The sequence below is a fragment of the Raphanus sativus genome, chromosome 4 (assembly GCF_000801105.2).
Source record: "Raphanus sativus cultivar WK10039 chromosome 4, ASM80110v3, whole genome shotgun sequence".
In the NCBI taxonomy this organism is placed as follows: domain Eukaryota; kingdom Viridiplantae; phylum Streptophyta; class Magnoliopsida; order Brassicales; family Brassicaceae; genus Raphanus; species Raphanus sativus.
The window spans coordinates 40,678,490-40,700,504 of record NC_079514.1 but is presented as its reverse complement, the minus strand read 5'-3'; the positions used below and the strand labels follow the sequence as shown (position 1 = coordinate 40,700,504).

Genomic DNA, 22,015 nt, shown 5'->3' with positions numbered 1-22,015 from the left:
AGCAATATCATTGGACCATGCCACTTGATGTATCTCTCTTTCGAAAGTATCATTCATATTTCTAATATGTGGTTAGTTTTTTTTTTCTTTTTGCCAAGAATGTGAATATCATATAAATATGAAAGATGTTTGTAAACTTTTACAAAAAATTAAAACCAGACGGGATGCACTTTGGCAAAAAAGAATAAAAACAAAGTGGAACCAATAGGAGAAGAAGATTTTCTAAACATTTCTTAGCCATGATAGCATATGTGGTTAGTTATAAACATTGACATTCGTAATAACTGCGAAACAATTATTTGGTCTTGTAAAAAAAACTAAAAAGTCATAACTATATACAATAATGATGAATGTGGCCTCATCACCAAACTTTCGGTCTTTTTCACAACGACCGAACATTTTATTTGATTTTTATAATTGAATTTTAAGGCATGCGATCAGCAGCGGTCGTTCACACGGCGCTACAAGTCCCTCGAAGTCTATTCATAATATTCACATCAAGTCTCTACCTTTGAATTAGTCAAAACTAGGGTTGAGCGGAACCAAACCAAATTTTTTTGCTAGTTCGATTGGAAATTTGGTTTGATTCGGTAATTTTTCTTAAAAAAATGGGTTTTTATTCCGTTTCATAATAGATTATTTTGGTTTTTTTGTTTAAAGTACAAAAACCCGATCCAAACTAATTAAACCAACCAAACTTTCAACTGAACCATCCTAAATAATCAAATTAACCAAATTTAATTGAATTCGTCAAAAAAAATTACAAAACTAAACCGAAATCTAACAAAAAAAAAAGACTACGGTAAATTTTTTTAAAACTGAACTAACTAAATATCAAACAGAACATTATTTCGGATTAATTCAATAAAATTTATGTTAAACCAATTGACTTTCTTTTATATTCTTTGTGAAGAAATAACAGCGCATGTATATATGTCTTTTATTTTATTTTATTGCAACTTGTGTGTATATATAGACCCATAACAGGAACAAAAGCCATATCACTTCCTTTCTCCTTTCTCCTTATAGATAAACTGTGAAAGTGAAACCCTAAAAGCTGATATACGTATCAGAAACTTAAAGAGCTTTAGCTAGTGAAATTAATTAATGGCAATAAAAGAGAGATCATTAGAGGAGACGCCAACATGGGCTGTTGCTGTCGTTTGCTTCGTTATTCTTTTCATCTCTATCCTGATTGAATATTTCTTGCACTTTATTGGTCATGTATGTATATTTCTTTTTCTCTTTTCCTTCTTTGTATTGTCCAAATATGCATCTCTCTCTTTTGTTTCTCTTCTCCAAATAATAAGAAATATACAATACTGTAATTTGATTGTATAAGGCCCTCAAAGCTTATTACATCATCTAACTTTTTTCTTAGAAAATCAAAATTTAGCCGGTGACTCGTATAGTCTCTACTTTTTCTTTAATCTTTGTAGTGGTTTAAGAAGAAGCACAAGAAAGCTTTGTATGAAGCTCTTGAAAAGGTTAAAGCAGGCAAGTTTAATTACTCTTCGATATAAAGATTATTATCCTTTTACATCACAATCTTATCAATCTTTCCCTATATGTTTTTCCAACTAACTTTTTTTGGTTTGCTATGAAAATAGAACTAATGCTACTGGGATTCATATCGCTTCTACTTGTTGTGTTACAAACACCAGTCTCCGAAATTTGCATCCCAAATAGAGCTGCTGCGACTTGGCATCCTTGTAGTAGGGCGCAAGAGCTGGCTAAATATGGTCAAGATTATATCGACGATGGTCGCAAAATTCTTGAAGACTATGACTCCAATGACTTTTATAGTCCTCGTCGAAGTTTAGCCACCAAGGGTTATGACAAATGCGCAGAAAAGGCATGTTTTATATTTTATCTAGTTACTAATTACTTTTTACATTTTGACGTTTCCTCCTTTTTGTTTATCAACTACTTATCGGAATCTAAATATTATTTTATTGGTTTTGATTATTATTTTTCAGGGGAAAGTAGCATTAGTATCCGCGTATGGTATCCACCAGCTGCATATATTCATTTTTGTGCTTGCTGTTTTTCATATTCTCTACTGTATTACAACCTATGCTCTGGGGAAGACCAAGGTGAATAATCTTTCCATACATTTTCACGTGCATATATAACTATGTATATATGTGTTTATTTTGTAATATATAAATTAAAATACAATATGCAGATGAAGAAATGGAAATCATGGGAGAAAGAGACCAAAACAATTGAATATCAATATGCCAATGGTAGGATAGCCATTATCTCATTGCCATAGAGTTTCTTTTTGGCTGTATTAACTGGGTCTATAAAGAAAATGACTATTGGTCGGATATAATATTTCCATGGGTGTATGTATGACTTTGGCAACTTACATGATCAAGTTGGTTTATTTAATTGATTAATTGTTTTTCATTGACTTGAATAATCGGACTTGTTTAGTTATGAATTGTTCTTTTGATGTCAGAAAAAGTAAAAGTGAATATGGAACAATTCATAACAAGTCTGATTATTTAAGTCTGATGAATTGTTTTTTTTTTGAGTAAAAAATGGAGTTGGGTTAGAGTAAAAAATTGGATTTGTTTAGTTATGAATTGTTCTTTTGATGTTAGTGGAATATTCCTATTACAAGTGTGTTTGTCTCATGAATAAACAATTTAACGCAAGAAAGTACCCTCACTTGTTTAAATTAACTATTTTTATCTGTCCTCTAGTTTAATTTATTCAAATTCAGTTTGATTGTTTAAATATTGTAGATCCAGAGAGGTTCAGATTTGCAAGAGATACATCGTTTGGACGTAGACATTTGAATGTATGGAGCAAGTCTTCTGTTACACTCTGGATGGTAAGTTTTCAGTTTATATGTATTTTATTTTTAAAAGTTTATCTATTATTTTTGTATTTTAAATTTGGCTAAGTACAACAACAAAACTTATCGATAAATGGGGCTATGCAGACTTGTTTCCTCAGACAGTTCTTTGGATCAGTGACAAAAGTTGATTTTCTTACACTAAGACATGGGTTTATCATGGTAAGTAATATTACTAATTACTATATACAATAGTATTGTTTAATTCCATAACTTAATTTTTAATTGGAAAAATTATATTAATCTAGTTATCGAAAAATAATTAATCCAATAAAGGATGATTGGTGCAGGCACATTTGCCAGCAGGAAGTGAAGCTCGTTTTGATTTCCAAAAATACATTCAAAGATCTTTGGAAGAAGATTTCAAGGTTGTTGTCGGTATAAGGTCAGTTTTTTATTTAAATCAAATTCATTAATATTCTCCCCAGTAATCTAATTTATAAAGGGATAATTTGAAAAATACCTTATTTATGATTTTAAATTTGAAAAATACGTCTCTCTTTTCTTGTTTTTGAAAACTATTCCTTTGTCTATGTGATAATACATTTTTATCCTTATTTTAATTGGAATTAATCTTAATAAATAAAAGCTATCTACTCTACGTGATTTCTATGATAATTTTTAATTTATTATTTGTGTTACTATTTCATGGGGGTCAAGCTTTTCCTCTCTTTGTCCTTCAGGACCCTTAACTTACTTCTCCAACGAGTTTGATTTGCACGGTACAAGGGTCATACCCGAGTTTCCTACTTTTCTTATTTGATCTTCCAAAAAAAAATATTTTCCTAAACTCATATTCAACATCTGGAACTGAGAAGAAGTACCAGAATAATACATAAGGGTAACATGGAAAGTCTGAATGTACGTTATGTATTAGATCTTTTGAAACTAGGTATTTGCTTTGTTTTTTTTTTTGAAACTGATTTTAGGTATTTGCTTTGTTTCTTTATTTACATGTTGAAGGAAAAGAGAGTGTTTGTTTTTGTATCTCAAGTCTCAGCAACTCAGAGAAAGTATATTCTCTTTTAGATTCTGCATTGTTAGTTTCTTTTAAGGTTTTGTAATTGGTTACTGAACTTTGCATACAATCGCTGGATCGATTACCTGTTATATTTCTGGTCATTAGCAAGACTGCGTGTTCCTCTGGGTATCTTCAGTTATGATCAAATAAAATAGAATATTGAAATAGGACTATTATATAGTATAAGTTTTTCAATCGTTTCTATTTTATATTCAGATATTAGAATGATTATAAACATTCAATATGGATAGTTTAGACATTTTACTTAGTGGAAAGTGTAATTTTCAGAAAAAGTAAATGAAAGTGTAGTTTTCAAAATAAATTCTTCTTTTAAAATATATTTTCAAATTTTCCCATTTATAAATTAATATTATTAAAAGAGAAGTACTCATATAAAATACCCCTTACTTTTCATTTTTATTTACAATAGTATGTCACTGCCATTAAATAATATTTCCTATTTTAATGTTGTTTTTTCCACTTATATTAATGTGTTTTCCAAAATTAAATTTGAATTAAATACACAATTAAATAATACTTCATATTTTAATGTTTGATCTTTTTTACTTAGATTAATGTGTTTTCCAAAATTAAATTTGAATTAAATACACTTCATTAACTTCTCCATTAAATCAATGTCAAATTCAAAAAAAATACATTTTTATTAGACAAACAATTTTGGAATTTATAATATCAACTTTTCATTTAAAAAGATCTGAACGAAAAAATATCAGCAAATTTAAACCGAAACTAGATAATATCCAAACAGATTTACCATTTTGGTATCTAGAGAACCATAACCAAACCTTATCCGAACGAAATATTTCGGATATTCGAATGTATTTAAATCATATTTATATACTTCAATATGGTCGCTATTTTTCGAATTAATATCCAATTTATAAACTATTTTAAGTTGTTTAAAATATTTGAAATATAAAAAGATAATCAAAAGTAAACATTTAAAGTAGATAAACAATAATAAAAACACCAAAAATACTTAATATATATATATATATTTATTCTTCATCCAAATATTCAAGTTAAACCTATTTTTAATTTTTAATTTAGATACTTTTGCTTATATTACTCAAATTTACATGTTATATTATACTATTTTTAGATTTAGGGAAATTTAAAGATATATAAATTTTGAAAATTTAAAAATAGTTTAAACGGGTTAACAAACCCGCAAAGATCTGAATCAAACCGGAACCAAAGTTTATAAATACCCGAATAGAAGTAGAATCTTTAAACTCAAAAACTCAAATCCGAATATATTTTAACCGAATTCGAGTGGATACCCAAATACCCATCCATAGCTTAGTCAATATAAAACGAATAATATTACAAATATACTATTTAATATAAATAAATAAATTAAAATTAAAATTCAAAACTAATATCCGTGCGATCGCACGGATCAAGATCTAGTACCTGATTAAATTAGCTATTAACATCTTCGAGTGTAAATGAAAATGCAGCCCACTGATATGGTTCATTGCTGTCTTGTTCCTATTGACAAATACACATGGTTGGTCCTAAATCTTTATCGTTTAATTTATAACTAATCATACAAATTATATGTCGACGAAAATGATATATATAACTTCCATTTCTTTTGGAAACTATAATAGGATGGGCTTCGTATCTTTGGCTGCCTTTCATCCCTTTGGTTGTAAGTAATTATATACACATTACAAGTTACAAATTTTCAATTGGTGTATTATGCTGAATTGGTTTTGTTATGCAGTTGTGATTGTGAACATATACTAATGATATTGATTATATGGTTGGTATGTTTAATGAACTGAAGGTGATATTAATAGTAGGAGCAAAACTTCAAGTTATAATATCGAAATTAGGACTAAGGATTCAAGATAAGGGAGATGTGGTTAAAGGAGCTCCTGTGGTTGAACCGGGCGATGATCTCTTTTGGTTTGGTCGTCCTCGTTTCATTCTCTTCCTCATTCACTTGGTTCTTTTCACGGTATAATTAACTTACTCTTATGTGTGTTTTTATATTTCCTCTCTCTTTTAATTTAGTTATGATTTTTCTAAAAATAGTTTTTAATGTATTTGTTTTTGCAGAATGCATTTCAACTGGCTTTCTTTGTTTGGAGCACTGTGAGCAACAATCCATCTCTTTTCAAATAAATAAATAAAAAATCCTATTTTTCAACGCTGGATAATCTTCCTATTAAAAATGGTGTTTTCAATATTAATTGATGACGGTTTTGGTATTAATTTTGCAGTACGAGTTCACACTAAAAAATTGCTTCCACCACAAAACGGAAGATATTACAATCAGGATCGTCATGGGGTCAGTTAACTTTCCCAGCTAACTATTTATTATATATATAGAACACTAAGATACAGTGTTAAGTAATGTTTTGTACCTTTACACTAAAATTTTCTTGTTGCCTACAACAGGGTAATAATACAAGTTCTATGCAGCTATATCACCCTACCTCTATATGCTCTCGTAACTCAGGTATACTCTAAGTTGCTAAACATTTTGTAAAATACAAGTACAACCCTGTATAATATAATTTGCTAAACGGGACTGAGAATCTAGATTCCTAAACGTCGTGTTTGATACAATCATGTATTAATATGTAGATATTCCTATGCTCATCGCTTTTCTCATCAAACTAGTTATTTGTAAATCACTAGGTCAACTTATTTTCAACGTCTGGTCAATCATCTAAATCGAATCTCATTCTAGGATTGATAATATATAGTTGACTTGGATAAACTTTAATTTCGATATTATGTCAAGATTCATAGATATCAACTCAAAAGTACTATTGTCTAATAGATCGATACATGTTTCAATTCTCATATCGTTTATTATTAGGTCTTAAATTGATATATGATTATCTAACACTAAACCGTGATTACAGATGGGAACTTCAATGAGGCCGACTATTTTCAACGACAGGGTAGCCAATGCATTGAAAAAATGGCACCACACGGCCAAGAAACATACCAAACATGGACATTCTGGGTCCAACACACCTAGCCGCCCTACCACGCCAACACATGGCATGTCACCAGTGCATCTCCTCCACAACTACCATAACCGCAACCTTGACCAGCAAACCAGCTTCACTGCTTCTCCTTCTCCTCCTAGATTCTCTGATTACGGCGGCCAAGGCCATCAACGTTTCTTCGATCCTGAATCTCAGAGTGTCTCTTGCCAACATACAGATTCCGAAAACAACAATAGCCAGCATCCACATGCTGACACCACAACTCCTATTAGAGAAGAGAGAGAGATTGCTGAGCATGTCAGGGTTGATCTGCCGGAGTTTACTTTCAAGAAGTGATATGCGTTCTATATACTCGTTTTATTCTTTGTAAATGATATAAAGTTTGGAATGGCCATTTCTCTCTCTTTTCTTGTTTATATTATAAATTTTGATGTCAGCATTTGAATAAATTAAAACGTTTTATGACATCATATCATATAAACAGACATCATATGATATAAACAGACAATCTACCATCAAGTTATCTAAACTTTCTTAGAACGTTTTAGTTTATGGCGGTAGCCCAATTCTTCTCCATTAACCTGATCAAGCTAGAGCAAACAATTTCAAACAAAAGTTAGAAAACAATAAAAAGTGATATTGTAAACACAATTCAAGGGCTCCAAGCACACAACAACTAGATGGGCCAATATTGATTAATATCTACATAAAAGATATGCACATCTCAAGCCCATCACATCTTTGCATAAAGGCACCACATGTCTGTTATGTAAAATTATCACATATCACATCACACAGATCGCTAACGGCCTAACTATATTCGAATTAATAACTTATTCAAACGGTTGGAATTAACTATTGTTAAAATGCTGAGCGTGGCTCTCGGTTGTTGAAAATTCTTTGCTGACCTACTTTGACTGACATATTAGAAAACTACATTCATCATTCCCTGATGTCCAATCACAAGCGATACAGAAACTAGTGTGGTCCATCTTCTTTAGTGATTATTATCTCTTACAAATATTTGTTCATAATTAATAAAGTTGATTCAAAGAGCAAAAAAAAATATTACTTCTTTCCCAATTTTCCTTTTCATCATTACTTTACCACCCAATATTTATAGTCCCAATATTTAACTTTGATTAAAAATGAATAGATGTTCTTTTTTTTTTTTTTTTTTGTAAAGCAACATTCATTTCATAATCAAAGGTTTATAAGTAGATGTTCAATGAAGTGGTATTATACTTCTACAAGTCTATATAAAGTATTTTTTGAGAGTAGAAAGAGTATAATTGCTCGTTTCAGAAAACATATAAGTAACTTTTATAGTTAAATTATTTTCTTTGCACTTCTATGTATGAACATATATATGCTTATTGATATATGTATATATATACATTGTTATATTAAGAAGAGAAAAAAAATTTACAAAAAGAAAAAGTTCAGGCTATATTCATAATACATTGTAATGTGATTGTGTCATACAGTCTCACACGTGGTTGGATGTATGCTTGGAATAGTCACAGGCGCTGCAGGCTCAACTTTTCCTAGGGCTTCTTTCTCCTAGTATTTGATAACTAAATTTCTGTTGCATTTCCATTCCTGAGCTGTGATATCATACAAGATTAATCAACTAGTCAGAGAAACAATAGCAGTTGAATATAGATCACCACAAACAACTTGAGTTAATTAATGAAGCCTCTTCATATTTGTATTGTAGGTTGTAGGACTATTGTTCAATAATTGAAATTCTCTAAAAATCCCCTTTTGCTTAGCTTACAACTAATCATTATCAAAGTCATTTTGTAATTAATAAGATCTTTAAAAGATCATCCCTGTAAAGAGTATTTTTGCAACATGTATTAATCTTTGGCAACTAAAACATGAAAAATCAAACGACTGTGCGACATTGTCAAATATCTTTTACATTATATATGGCTTAATATTAATGGCTAGAACTTAGTATTATGTGTATATCGTACATGTGATAAATTGTCAATAAATTTGCATATCTATGGCTTATGTACGTATTACCGGCTAGACCTTGATATTATGTATATGGTACATACATGTGACGAATTTTCGTTTTGATTGTATATAGGTAGTAATAGTATTTTTAAAGACTAGTATTTAAATTTCTTCAAATAGCTTTAATACTTGATATTATGTATATCCGAGGCTTTAGTGAGATTTTATTTATATTTAAATAATATTTAAATCTGTTCCAATAGCTTTACTTGCTTGAATGGTTTGTTTGATTATAAATTCTCACTAAGATAAACATTATTAATTTCAGTTGATTTCAAGGGATATAAATCTAGTTTGTCTTGAATATTAGTAAAATGATGGGAATAAGGAACTTAGCCTATTCGTATAACAAAAAAAAAATACTTTTCATAAGTAAATATAGAGAACAATAGCTACTCTATTTGTAGTTATTAAATTCTGAATTATTGAACCTTGATTGATTATATTACCTCTACCTAATTAGTCTATATCTTTATTAAAACCTATAATATGTGGCAATTATCATAGTGAGATCAACAAAATCAGATGCAATAATTGCAACACACCACGGAATCAAATTCAGAAATGTGTGATGCATTTTCGTGCATGTGTAAACAATTGTGCTATCGAAACCACAATTTATAAGTACAAAATAAGTCATAAGGTAGGTCACAAGCTAAGTTTATATACGTTTACGCAATTACAAAAACGATATGATTGAAAGATACAAAAGAATCTGAACCGTACGGGAATATAATTAGCTATCTATATAATTTAACAATTTCATAACCAACTAAACTACGTTAATGTGATTACAGAAGGGATCCTCGTAAGAAGTGCAGTAACAAGACAAACATTTGTACCAGAAAAATACGAATCGAAAGACTAAATCGTAATCAGAGGGTCACCAAAATATCTATCAGTGGAATATACTGAAGACCACAAATCATATGTCTCTATACGGTTTCATCAGCTACCTTGTAATCTTCCGCACATGATTGGATGGAGAAATTAACAGCGACTTCTATAAAATAAGCTCAACACAATTTAATTAGCTGGTGCAAAAACATAATTAGAAAGATGTATATGCATATGAAAATATGCTTGGCTCCTCATACGCCATCCACGTAGGTCCTCGATGGTCGATGAGCTTAGTGTATGGCATACAGGGAGCCAGGCATATATGTACTATGTATATATGTATCATGATGCATAAACGTGTATGTATTGAAACTATTCGCCAACAAAAGATCGATGTCTAATTCTATTTTAAAGTAAAGCTATATCCAACTGAACATGCATGAACATATATAAGCAACAATATCAGCTAGATGTTTATAAACAAGCTTAAACATGGACTGTGATTTGCATGTACGGAAATGGAATTGAAAAGATCTTTTGCTCTCTCTCTATCAGGAGAAATTAAGGTTAGGGTTCTTGAAGGCCTGAAAGAGACGAGAGAAATTGAGGTTAGGGTTCTTGAAGCCCTAAAAGAGATGATAAGAATCAACAAACAAAATATGGAGGGGGGGGGGGGTGTGAGATTGGAGATCCAGAGAGAAAAAGATAAGCAATAGATGTTGAAGGTGGTTGAGAAATGAGGAGAAAGGTTTATATAAAATAATTAAGAGTGAGGTGGCGAGATAGACAAGAGGCAAGCAAATTAAAAGAGAGGTGTTTGGGTCAGAAAAAAGAATAAGATAAAATTACACATGAAAATGAAAAAAAAAGTATAAAAAAAAGCAAAGGGAAAAAGACAGACCCACAAGAAACCCTAAGGAAATGGCAAGAATGAAGGGATAAAGGAAAAATGCTAAAATTAGGGCATAAATATTTATTTTTGGTTAATTTGTTTAGTCTTTTGAGAGTGAAACAAGGATTACTTGTGGGGTTGCTTCAGCATCTCATCCTCTCACCACCTCTCTAAATATAGACATCCATGACAGTCATACACATCACCACATCTAGATCACACATGCATGAGCCTGAGAGTGCATCATGGTGGTAGGTATGATTAAGTTAGGGAGGCTATTTCGCAGGACCTGATTAAAGGGAGAGGAGAGAGAGAAATATAAGAACCCTAAAAGAGGAGAGAGTGTGTTTGAAATCTCATTTTCTTGGTCTGGTGGTCTTAAAAAAAGCTAAAGGTTGCTTTTCTATTCTCTGAAGCTCATTTTGTCTACAAGTGTTTGGATACACATGGATTCCTCTATCTCCTTCACTTTTTTCCAAACTCCAATTTTTATTATTATCATTTCGATTCCGAATACATATTCGTTTTGTTATTAGCTATCTCTTCTCTATTTACATTTCTTGCATATATTTTTTTTTGCCAAAACATTTCTTGCATATATTGGGTATATTCATATTCTTACATATAAAGGGATACTATTAACCGAGAAATATGGGACACCTCATATCTGTTGTCCACTGTAATAGTGTAACAACAAACCCTGAAAAGAGAGGGCACGACCCATAATCTTGCAACTAATTAATACTCCCTCCGTTTCAATATAGTTGATGTTTTAAAAGGATAAATTTGTTTCAAATTAGATGAAGTTTTGAAATTTTAAGGTTAACTTTAACTTTATTGGAAACTGTTCAACCAATTAGATTTCACTGTCTTTTTTATTATTGGTTAATTGTTTCTAAAGTAATATTTTTAAAATATTTTTTTTTAGAAAAATCTAGTTTTCTTAATCTTTGTGCAAGAAGGCAAAACATCAAGTATTATGAAACAGAGGGAGTAATTGTTATAATATATACTCAATTTAATCAGAGGACATTGCCTATAAGAAAGTGTAGAGAGAAGTGAAGTAATTGTTTAAGCTTTAAACTAAGATTCTCTCTTTGACTCTTCTGTTTAGACTAACAATCCATAGTGTCTACTACCTAATCCTTGCTGTACTTTTTGCCTACCCACCAATTATCACATGTCTTTATAAATAAATGCATGCGCAGGCACCCTTGTATATTTATTTTCTTTGTTGTTGTGTGTTTCTAACTTTCTATGTCTGAGTTGTACGTAGATTTATTCGCTCACACGTATCTATGGAATGAATAATGGTAAGTTTGTGGACCATCTGCATCGTGTATATTACGTGAATCTATTTTCTCAAATATTTGGGTTTAGTAGATACATTGCATTCATGTTTTGAAGTCAAGGATTCCCAAAAAAAAATGTTCAAGTCAAGTACTGGTGTGTTTAAGCAAAAAAAAAAAAAGTACTGGTGTGTACATGAGTACATCATTCTACAAAGATTTGGGAGTTACATAAGATTTATACGAACCAGAAATGCTCTCCTATAAATATTAATTTGTTTTCAGTAATTGTTCAAAGTACAAGTAATATTAGCGTTTTACATAATTGTTTTTAATGTCGTGGCCACATTAAATATGATTATTAATAGTTAACGCATTAATCCTGCAACACTTAGACTCTAACTGGTGACATAAAGAATAAAGGGGAATGATCAATTCCTATCCATTTCTTAAAAATTATACTATTTATGAAAAAATTTTGCTGTGTGTAATTTTTTGCCATTCCTTAAGTTTTAAGGAATTGTAAAACAAAAACATTTCTTATCAAAATTGATAGGAAACAAAAATAATAAATTTTTCTTTTTATTCCTTTTATTTTGTTTCTGATATTTTTTTCCTACTCATTCCTATTTCTATTTTAATGGTTAACGGTTAGAAATGTATCTGCAAACGAAAGCATGTTTTGGTTATATTTCCGCGGCTGGGTCTGTGTTGTTCCACGCTAATTACTCATGGCGTCATGGCAGACGCATGCCACACGATTGTCTTAGTATACAAATCTATAGATTATGAACCTAACATAACAGTATGGCCTAACATTCGAACTAAAATAAAACAATGTTTTAGTTTATACATGGGAGGAACATATACGCATGCTTAACTTATCACTGATTATTTTCTTAGATGTAATATTTAGAAAGATTGTAGCAGTAGTTTTGTGGTTACGCATTAATGATTAATTTCTCAAAACATAGGATGCGTTTAATTTTGTTTTCTATGTTGTTTATACCGGCATATAACCTGTATTGAGTAGCCTAAGCCAATAGATATAAGCGTAGGAGATGTTGAGTCTGTCTAATGGTCAGACCACTTCAGTAGAATATAAATTATTCATCTCGAGATTAAAGACAAGAGTAGGTGCAATGGTCGAAATTCCTTTTTATGACCCTAGCTAGCTCATGCTTTAACTTTATTTTGACCCCTTTGATATTTTATTGGCCCATGAGGCCATGTTCATTTCTTTTGGTCGACATGACTATTTAAATTTTCATTTGTGATTAAATTAATGTTTTTCTCTTTTCTTTTTGAGTTGAGAGCAGAGAAGTGAGAACATTTTCAATTTATCATTCTACTTTTTACTTTAAAATAAAGCAAGAGCATTTTTAGTGACACATTATTTTTTCTTCTATAATTTACAATAAAATAGAATAACTCTATTATATAGTAACTTTTGCTCTAATATTCTAGTATTCATTTGCTATAAATTTGAATCATCCAATATTCCAATATACGGTTAAATATGTTCCCCTCTCATCATTTTGTTGCGAGATAAATCTATATTGAATATTATGTTGCTCTATTATTCCATATTGTTCTCAAAAATGTATTATTTAATTTAAAATTAAAAGACATTCAAAATCCTTGGTCCGATCAGCTGGCCCGATTAAGACCAGTAAGTTCAATAACGATCGTGAGCCAACAACATTCGGCCCACTTTTCAAATGATTGATGCAAACCGTAGACCCACCAGTCTAATCCCCCTTTTTTTTTTTGTCGACTAACCCCTTTAATCATATACGAGGGTTATAAGTTAATTGTCAAAAACAAAAGAAAAATATTATAAATCGTACAGAAATTGGAGGACTTGTTAGCAGTTGAAATGGTTTAGTCGAACCAGACAAAACGATTACTATCCAAACGTGCGAGGTAGTTAGGCAGGCACGTGTGGAGAGTAAACATAGACCTTATCGTCTTCTTCCTCAAAATGTTTGTCTGCACTTTATTACCGTGAGAGGTAGGTCAAGAGGCAAAAAAAGAAAAAGAAAAAGAAAAAAAGATTGGCTTTTCGAATCAAATGAGAGGAGGAAAAGGAAGGAACACATCAAGAGAGACCCAGAGGATTCCAATTCCGTCTTCATCTAGGGTTTCCTGTGAGCTCCTCTGTTTCTCAACCTCTGTTTTGGTAAATTAGGCGTTTTTTTTTCTTTTTCTTTTTCTGATTGATTGGAGTTTAATCACATTTGACTGTTTGATCATTGAGTTTAGGTTTTTTTTTAATTGTTTGGAGTCAAAAAGTTTCGATCTTTATGTAGTTTAAGATCTCTACAGGATGCATGAGTTCTCTAAAGTTGATGGTTTTGCGGAGATGAACGAGAGCTTAGCCGAGATGATGATCAAGTACATCCAGCAGCATTCGGAAGACTTGGATATGATTCTATAGACATGGTGAGATCGATGAGAGAGTGTGGCTCGTCGTCTGTTGCTGATGAGATGATAGGGGACATCAAGAGCTCCTAGAGGGTGGTGGTTCTAACAACAACGCCTGGTTCTGATTATAGCCAGGAGGAGAATGGTGAAAGCAGCGGCTATTTTACGACGGTGTTCAAGTCGGCTAAGGAGAAAGCGAGCAGCATTAAATGGCCACAGAATGTGGAAGAAGGAGTCTTGAGTGAAAGGTGAACATTTGGTGGAGACGGCAAAGTTGGAGGAGTTCAAGGCTGGTAAAGAAGCGAGTCTCAAGGCGTGGCTTGGAGATGCAGATGTTGGTGGACCTGCTGCTGAGAGGATTTAGGGAAGTTGCCCCCCCCACTAGATTATATGGTTTTGGTTAAAATACAATTTTTGTGAGAGTATGGGAATGTGTAGCTCTATATAGATTCATCTTGAACAATATATACTTCTCCTAAACATACATGTAACCAAACTATGAGCTGAGTAATAACTCTTCTAATCATATGTGATACAAGACAAAGAATGAAAAATCATATGACTAAACAAGGCATGTCGAAATGTACATCTTCTACTTTTCCAACCCATTGCCTTTAACAACAGTATCAACTGCGCTTGAGAATACGGAACATGAGTTTCCAGTCTTTTTGTATAAGATAAACTTAAGAAAGAAACAACAATATATGAACCATGTGGGGATGGAGATATTTGTCTGATGGAAGCGGAGAATCAACAAAGGGAGATCAAATGTCAGCACATGCTTCTGAGTTATTGATCTGCACATCATGTGAATGTGATTCTGTTCTTGCAACCGAGAGATGTTTTCTCTGAATACTATACGTACGTTATTATGATTCAACGTCTAATCAACTATACCAGAAAATACTTCTCATGCTATATACAAAGTTCTACAATGAACATAACAAGAAAATATATCATTCTTATTCTTATGTATATAATCACATATTTTTGGTTATTTTTCCTTCCTTAAATAGACAAAATAGATCCCAAATTTTAGTTTTCTTTTAGTTTTTTTGTTAGTTTTTTTAATTTCAAAACATGTCCACTATCCGAGTCAGAGCTGAGATATTTTGCATTAATAATTTAAATTATTTCGGTAAGCAAGGTATGGTTGCCTAACAAAAATAAGCAAAACCATAATCAATTTTTAATTTGAATTGCTTAAAAACGACCCTTTGATTCTGCTAATGAGCCATAATTTTTTTTTATTTGCGTACATTAATGACATATTCTTCTCAAAATGTAAAGACGAAATGATCAAATTATAAAATTAAAAATTGGCACCCACCCAAAAATTTTAATTCTGTTCAAAGAAAAAAAATTATGGTCAGATGCTTAATCCCAACCAAGTTATATGATACCATAGTAACATCAATATTACGAACCATTAGAGTAGAACACATGCCAAATATAGTAATTAAATTTAAGTTTGAAAAATGTATAGTAATTAATTTGTTTTTCTGTAACAATTCAAAGCTGACTTGGAGAATTTTTATCTGTAAATTGAAAAGGTATACACAGAGAAAAAGCCGCTCTGTCTCCCTCCTTCCTCCTTGTTCGTTCTCTTCCACTCTCCTCTCTATATCCTCCACATCTCTCTCGGTTCTCTCTCCCATGACTCTCTTCTGATCTTGAAGCTCATCATCATTTGGATCCAAGGCAACATCTTCAGGTAAATAACACCAAAGTCTAAGAACAACAATTGTCACGTTTATGATTTTTTATTACAAGGTAAAGAGATCATGTTCTAACATAGAACATACACAGACTGTTTGTTTACTCTAGAGGTTGATTGTTTCTCATTTCTGTTTTTTTTTTCTTTTAATGTATATTTTTGTTGCATGAATCATTCAGGTTTCATTAGGAAAAAATGAATCACGTACCTTCTGATCAGAGCTTTTACATTGAGAGCGAGGATGAAGACGACAGGAAAGATTACGCAGAAGAAGAAGAAGAAGATGGTCATAGCCATTCTGATTCCTCTGATGCTAATGATGAACATCACACGCAGTATAAGCCCAACTCATACACTACGGCTTGGCCACAGAGTTATAGGTCTCTTTCTCTCTCTCTCTCTCTCTATACTAACATGCAGATTCTTGGTTGATTTTGTAACAAAAGGGTTATTAATATGCAATATTTATTCTGATCTATTTGTGTGTTTCTTGGTAATGTTTGGTAGGCAATCGATTGATCTTTACAGTAGTGTACCGTCTCCCAGTATCGGTTTTCTTGGGAATAACTCGATGTCGAGATTCGGAAGCTCTTTCTTGTCTTCTTCCCTGATAAGAAGACACACTCCTGAATATTTACCTACGGTTGCAAAGCCTCTGCTCGAAGCAGAAGAACAAGCACCACCACCACCTAAACACAGGCTTAGCTCTCATGGCTTGCTCCCTCCTGTTCCTCCTTCTAGGAGAAGTTCCATGCGAAAGGACGAGAGAGTGTCTCATGAAGTTCCCATGTCACGCAATAGCTCATACGGACAAGCTGTTATGAATGGTAAGTTTCTTTTATTAAAAGTAGTGCGTGTTCTTTGTCTTCCTAAAAGTAGTTAAAACAGTTTAAGAGATTGATGATAGTGGTAACAACTAACAAAGGAGAGAGCAAAGAGGTTTTTCTCGTGAGTTTATTCAAATCATAATGAAAAGTTGACAACCTTTTCTATGTTGTTTGGTTGTCAGTACAGTAATCTAGGGTGTGTGTGTGCGTGTTATTTGAATATGAAATATATTCGCATACTCCTTATTTAGATTCTTTCATATACTTTGTGTATGGCCTTAAGACAGTCTTCTCGCCTGTCGACTCTGTTGTCCTAATAGCACATGGAAGCACATGAACAAAACTGTTGAGACCAAAAACGTCTAGGTTCAAAGAACATGCATGATTTGTAAATTGTAATCACTCTTTAGTAACCTGATGACATCATCTTGTGTAACATGTGGGTCACGTGCTGCAGGATTGAACGTTCTATGTGGAGTTGGGATACTTTCAACGCCTTATGCTGCTAAAGAAGGAGGATGGTTAGGATTAGGGATACTGTTTATATATGGTCTTCTTTCTTTCTACACAGGAATCCTCCTGCGTTACTGCCTTGACAGTGAGTCTGACCTCGAGACTTATCCTGATATTGGCCAAGCTGCTTTTGGTACCACTGGTCGTATCTTTGTCTCGGTGAGTAGCTAAAACCTTTTTTTATTAATATATATCCTATGAATTTATAACATGTTTCATCAAATATAGCAATAAAATACTCCTTTGTGATGAAGAGTTAATTAAAGTTGAGATTATTAGGAAGCTTAACATTTTAATAGTGGAATTTGGTATCATTATTTTCACTTTATATTAATTTTTTTTATTTTTTTAATGTATTGCAGATAGTACTCTACTTGGAGCTATATGTAAGTACTTACATTCCTCCAGCAAATGACTATAATTTATACTTTATAAATAGAAATCACATGACTCTTTTTTGTCAAGAAACATACATAATCAAAGAGATTCCAAGTGGTGTCTACGTATGTAGAATTCATGACCCCATGTTGTGAAACACGTTAGCACAGGGCCCCATAAATTTCTCCCACTAGCTCGTTCAAGATTTGGCACTACCTGAAACTTTTTAAAAGCCTTTCTCTTTGATTCTATTTGTTCCTTCTTAAAGCTGCTTTTGACGTCACTAAAGCAGCAATACTAATTATATTTTTAGATTGAATGGTCCCAAAAGCTACTAGTGTGAAATGATTAGTTCAATAATAATTTTTTCTGACTGTTTAGTTTGGAAGTGAACTAGTTCTACTCTGGTAACTGCCTGTATATTCTTTCGCAGCTTTTTTGTTGCACCATAATGGTCAAATGTGATATCAAAAAACTCGATTTTTTACTTCAGTAGAAGTGAGTATGTAACCTTGAATATTTGCAGGATTACACTCTTGCTGTTATGTGTGGAATATATAGTGTTATATTATTGTATTTTTATTGCAGGCGTGCTGTGTTGAATATATAATATTGGAGAGTGATAATTTGTCTTCATTATATCCAAATGCTGCTTTAAGTATTGGAGGTTTTGAGTTAGATGCACGTCATCTGTTTGCTTTGCTAACCACTATCGCTGTTCTCCCTACCGTTTGGCTCAGAGATCTCAGCCTACTGAGTTACATCTCAGGTGAAATTTTGTTTCATTATCCTTTAGTCTAGGCAGAACCAGCCCTGAGTCAAGCCTAATGAAACATTTGCCTCAAGGCTCCAACTTTTTTGAAAAAATTCCTATATAAATAAGCGCCCAAATTTATATACAAAAAAATTTCAGCCCCCAAATTTATAAAATCCTTCTTTAACTGTCTATAGCCTCCGAAATTTCAGAACCGGTCCTGAGTTTAGGAGATATTTATAGTCACGTCTAGAAATGTTCCTGACATAATGATTTTGGTTATATTTTGTCAGCTGGAGGGGTGATTGCATCGGTGCTAGTGGTTTTAAGTTTGTTTTGGATTGGTTTGGTAGATGGAGTTGGAATCCACAGCAAAGGAACTACACTGAACTTGTCAACTTTACCTGTAGCTATAGGGCTCTATGGTTACTGCTACTCAGGACATGCTGTTTTCCCCAACATTTATACTTCTATGGCCAATCCAAATCAATACCCCTCTGCTCTCTTGACATGGTAAGCTTATAGCAATTTTAATAAGTTCTTAAAATATGTCCAGCACGATCCACTGTATGTCACATATGCAAGCATTTTGATGATACCACAATGATTGATAATTGTTTTGCAGCTTTACTATTTGCACTCTGATGTATGCTGGTGTTGCTTCTATGGGTTATACAATGTTTGGAGAAGCAACAAAATCACAGTTTACTCTCAACTTGCCGCAAGATTTGGTTGCAACTAAGGTCGCTGTGTGGACTACTGTAAGTAGAGTACTTTGCACTGTTTATTCTAATGTTGGTTATGATCACATGAGAGCTAAAACTGTTTTTGTTTTTACTGTTTCACAGGTGGTGAATCCATTTACTAAATATCCTTTGCAAGAAAATTTCTTCAGCTGTAGTTTTATTTTATTGTCAAAATCCTGATCATCATCTTTTTGTGTCCCCTTAACAAAAGAAAGCACATATGCTTTGACCTTATCTCCAGTAGCACTGAGTCTTGAGGAACTGATACCATCAAGGCATAACAAGTCGCATTGGTACGCCATTGCCATTAGAACCGCATTGGTCTTTTCTACTCTGCTTGTCGGTCTTGCAATACCTTTCTTTGGTAAGATCCTCTCTACCATTTTGAATGTAATGCTCATATTCTTCTTCAGAATCAGGTTGACAATGAAACATCTTGCAGGTCTTGTCATGTCATTGATTGGATCATTGTTGACAATGCTTGTCGTAAGTTGCCTTTTCCTTCTCTACTGAGGATCTTTAGTTTTGTATATATATTTTTAAGTTTCATATATTTATTTTGTGCCAGACTCTAATACTTCCACCAGCTTGTTTCTTGAGCATAGTACGGAGAAAAGTTACCAGGACACAGGTAATGTTCTTAGCAAAATTCTGTATTTACACCAGCTTATCATTAATACATTGTGTGTTTTTGTTTTGTAGATGATGCTATGTGTCTTAATCATCATAGTAGGAGCAATATCTTCTGTCGTTGGCTCTTATTCAGCTCTCTCTCAGATCATTGAGAAACTTAGCAGCTGAACATAGTCTCTATTCTTTTTTTCTTTCCACAAACTCTTATACCCACTTTTGTCTTTTGTTTTCATATAGCAAACTCATTCTTGCATACACATACATGGTTTGAAACAAATACATTAATAAAACAATGGCTACTTTTAAATTATGTCTCAATATACAAAATTATCAAAGAGGTTATGTTTGTACAATCTTTTTTTCGCTTAACCATCAAAATCAAAATCAAAATCCAAATCTTTCTCTACAACACCATCATCTGAAAACCTGCAACTACTCCTTCTACTCTTGAGAATCAACTCTGAACTCTTCATCAACTGAATATACTTCTTCCTCACAGCCAACACAGGATGCGGTTCCACACTAGCTTTGTCTCTATAAGGCTCTCTGAGGATAGCTGTACAAGTCTTGTTCTTCATAGACAAGTAAAAGATCTGCGGATGCCTCTCAAAGGCCTTGTGAACCTTCTGAGGCAACCCAAACCACTTCTTGAGGCACAAAAGCTTCTTCCTCTCCGCTGAATGATCAACAAAGAGGCAGAGCAGCTCATGAAGAAACCCAACGACTCTCTTCTCGGCTACATCACTGCTCGGATCCAAACGAGAGTAATCATCGTACGGTGACACGTAAGGAAGCCGTTGGAACTCTTTTAACCAGTCTTCGATTTTGACTCTCAATCTACAACCTTTTGACGGAAACAGAGGAAACTCAATCTCAGAACAGAGTAGTCCTCTGTTCTCAGAACAGAGTAGTCCTCTGTTCTCAGAACAGAGTAGTCCTCTGTTCTTGATTGTGTTCTTCTGTAACAAAGACAGAACCTTTTCTCCGTTACTACACTCCACAGACAAACCCTTCACTCCATCTTCCAAATCAACAAACCTAAACGAGGAATCAAGATCCATCTCTGGAGGTAAACCAAGATACCATCTCATCCCTTGAACAATACTCAACGGCAAGACGTTGTCTCTACTCATCAGAATCAACTTCCTCAGCCTACCACGCAAGTCCTCAGCCGAGTCTTGGTACACTCGTCTCTCTTCCCTGTCGAGCTCCGCAGCTTCGGGGGTCAGTCTAAACCAGGGGAGGTTGTGCTCTGGACCAACGAACTCCTCGAAGATACTAGGAAACTGTCGTAAGAACTTTGTGACTTTGGTTGATAGGTCGAAGTGGTGAGTCTTCTTGGAGATTGAGGAGATTGGGATGCAGCTGTTGGGTTCGCTGGTGATGCGGTTCTTGAGAGCGATGACGGATCTGAGCTGAGGGGAACGGAGGATGTGTTCGATGTTGTCGAAGTAGTGGTCTTTCTTCCATTTCATGTAGACATCGACGTAGGTACGGATCTGTGTGGTGGAGGAGGAGGAGGAGGAGGAGGAAGGTAGGGTTTTGAGAGTTTGGGCACAGCGGCTGATGAAGAGCATTGCGGAAAGGAAGATGGTTTTTTGGCGACTTGTAGAATGTGAAAACCACTTTAAACCCTTGTTTGAAAGCTTTGTCCTAATGAAATGAGTTATTGTAATTAAACCCTAACTATTTTATTCCTTGCCTTTTTAAAACTTGGAATTTAGAGAAAATTCTTTTTTCGCTTCCAAACCTATATGAAGTTTTCAAGTTTTAATTTTTATTAACAATTTAACTTATAAGTACTAGCATTATGTAATATGTTTTGCTATTACTTAAATTGTGTTTAGTTAAACAATCAATAATGATTTTGTTTAGAAATGTAAAAAATAAATATTTTTTTTAATTTATATACACAACTTTAAACCGTCATCTATTAGAAAAGGAAGAAGTATCATTTTAGATCTATGGATTAAATTCCACTAATAATATTTCAACTTCCAATGAATTTTATAAACTTAACTAAATCCTCTTTCTGTCCTAATTTATTTAAAATTCGGTTAATAATACTTTCGAGTTAGACTATTT

The 22,015-nt window shown here is 33.0% G+C and overlaps 3 protein-coding genes and 1 pseudogene across 3 annotated transcripts; 3 read left to right on the top strand and 1 right to left on the bottom strand.

Annotated features, from left to right (window-relative positions):
* The first annotated feature begins 1,005 nt into the window (after window positions 1-1,005).
* LOC108849798 (MLO-like protein 12) lies at window positions 1,006-7,353 on the top strand. Its single transcript, XM_018623403.2, has 15 exons — window positions 1,006-1,224; window positions 1,440-1,497; window positions 1,611-1,855; window positions 1,980-2,096; window positions 2,189-2,249; window positions 2,757-2,845; window positions 2,957-3,031; window positions 3,160-3,254; window positions 5,375-5,424; window positions 5,528-5,568; window positions 5,707-5,880; window positions 5,982-6,017; window positions 6,146-6,213; window positions 6,324-6,384; window positions 6,797-7,353. The coding sequence occupies exons 1-15, from the start codon at window positions 1,108-1,110 to the stop codon at window positions 7,220-7,222; spliced, it is 1,713 nt and encodes a 570-aa protein (XP_018478905.1). The 5' UTR covers window positions 1,006-1,107; the 3' UTR covers window positions 7,223-7,353.
* Window positions 7,354-14,263: 6,910 nt separating this feature from the next.
* LOC108851609 (uncharacterized) lies at window positions 14,264-14,888 on the top strand (annotated as a pseudogene).
* Window positions 14,889-15,850: 962 nt separating this feature from the next.
* Window positions 15,851-20,237, top strand: LOC108849390 (amino acid transporter AVT1C). Its single transcript, XM_057008887.1, has 13 exons — window positions 15,851-16,076; window positions 16,259-16,459; window positions 16,587-16,906; window positions 17,364-17,578; window positions 17,782-17,805; window positions 18,386-18,566; window positions 18,845-19,064; window positions 19,177-19,312; window positions 19,400-19,423; window positions 19,520-19,661; window positions 19,740-19,783; window positions 19,866-19,928; window positions 20,000-20,237. Exons 2-13 carry the CDS (start codon window positions 16,275-16,277, stop codon window positions 20,096-20,098), a joined length of 1,653 nt encoding a protein of 550 aa, XP_056864867.1. The 5' UTR covers window positions 15,851-16,076; window positions 16,259-16,274; the 3' UTR covers window positions 20,099-20,237.
* On the bottom strand, window positions 20,212-21,573 carry LOC108849391 (protein WHAT'S THIS FACTOR 9, mitochondrial). Its single transcript, XM_018622940.2, has one exon. The coding sequence runs from the start codon at window positions 21,505-21,507 to the stop codon at window positions 20,296-20,298; it is 1,212 nt and encodes a 403-aa protein (XP_018478442.2). The 5' UTR covers window positions 21,508-21,573; the 3' UTR covers window positions 20,212-20,295.
* Window positions 21,574-22,015: the final 442 nt, after the last annotated feature.

Bases quoted from the DNA above. Each gene is read 5' to 3' on its own strand.
- LOC108849798 (XM_018623403.2), top strand. From the start codon at position 1,108: ATGGCAATAAAAGAGAGATCATTAGAGGAGACGCCAACATGGGCTGTT. The intron at 2,250-2,756 runs GTAGGATAGCCA...TAAATATTGTAG, and splicing joins TGAATATCAATATGCCAATG to ATCCAGAGAGGTTCAGATTT. The intron at 2,846-2,956 runs GTAAGTTTTCAG...GGGGCTATGCAG, and splicing joins CTTCTGTTACACTCTGGATG to ACTTGTTTCCTCAGACAGTT.
- LOC108849390 (XM_057008887.1), top strand. From the start codon at position 16,275: ATGAATCACGTACCTTCTGATCAGAGCTTTTACATTGAGAGCGAGGAT. The intron at 19,065-19,176 runs GTAAGCTTATAG...ATTGTTTTGCAG, and splicing joins CCCTCTGCTCTCTTGACATG to CTTTACTATTTGCACTCTGA. The intron at 19,662-19,739 runs GTAAGATCCTCT...AACATCTTGCAG, and splicing joins TCTTGCAATACCTTTCTTTG to GTCTTGTCATGTCATTGATT.
- LOC108849391 (XM_018622940.2), bottom strand. From the start codon at position 21,507: ATGCTCTTCATCAGCCGCTGTGCCCAAACTCTCAAAACCCTACCTTCC.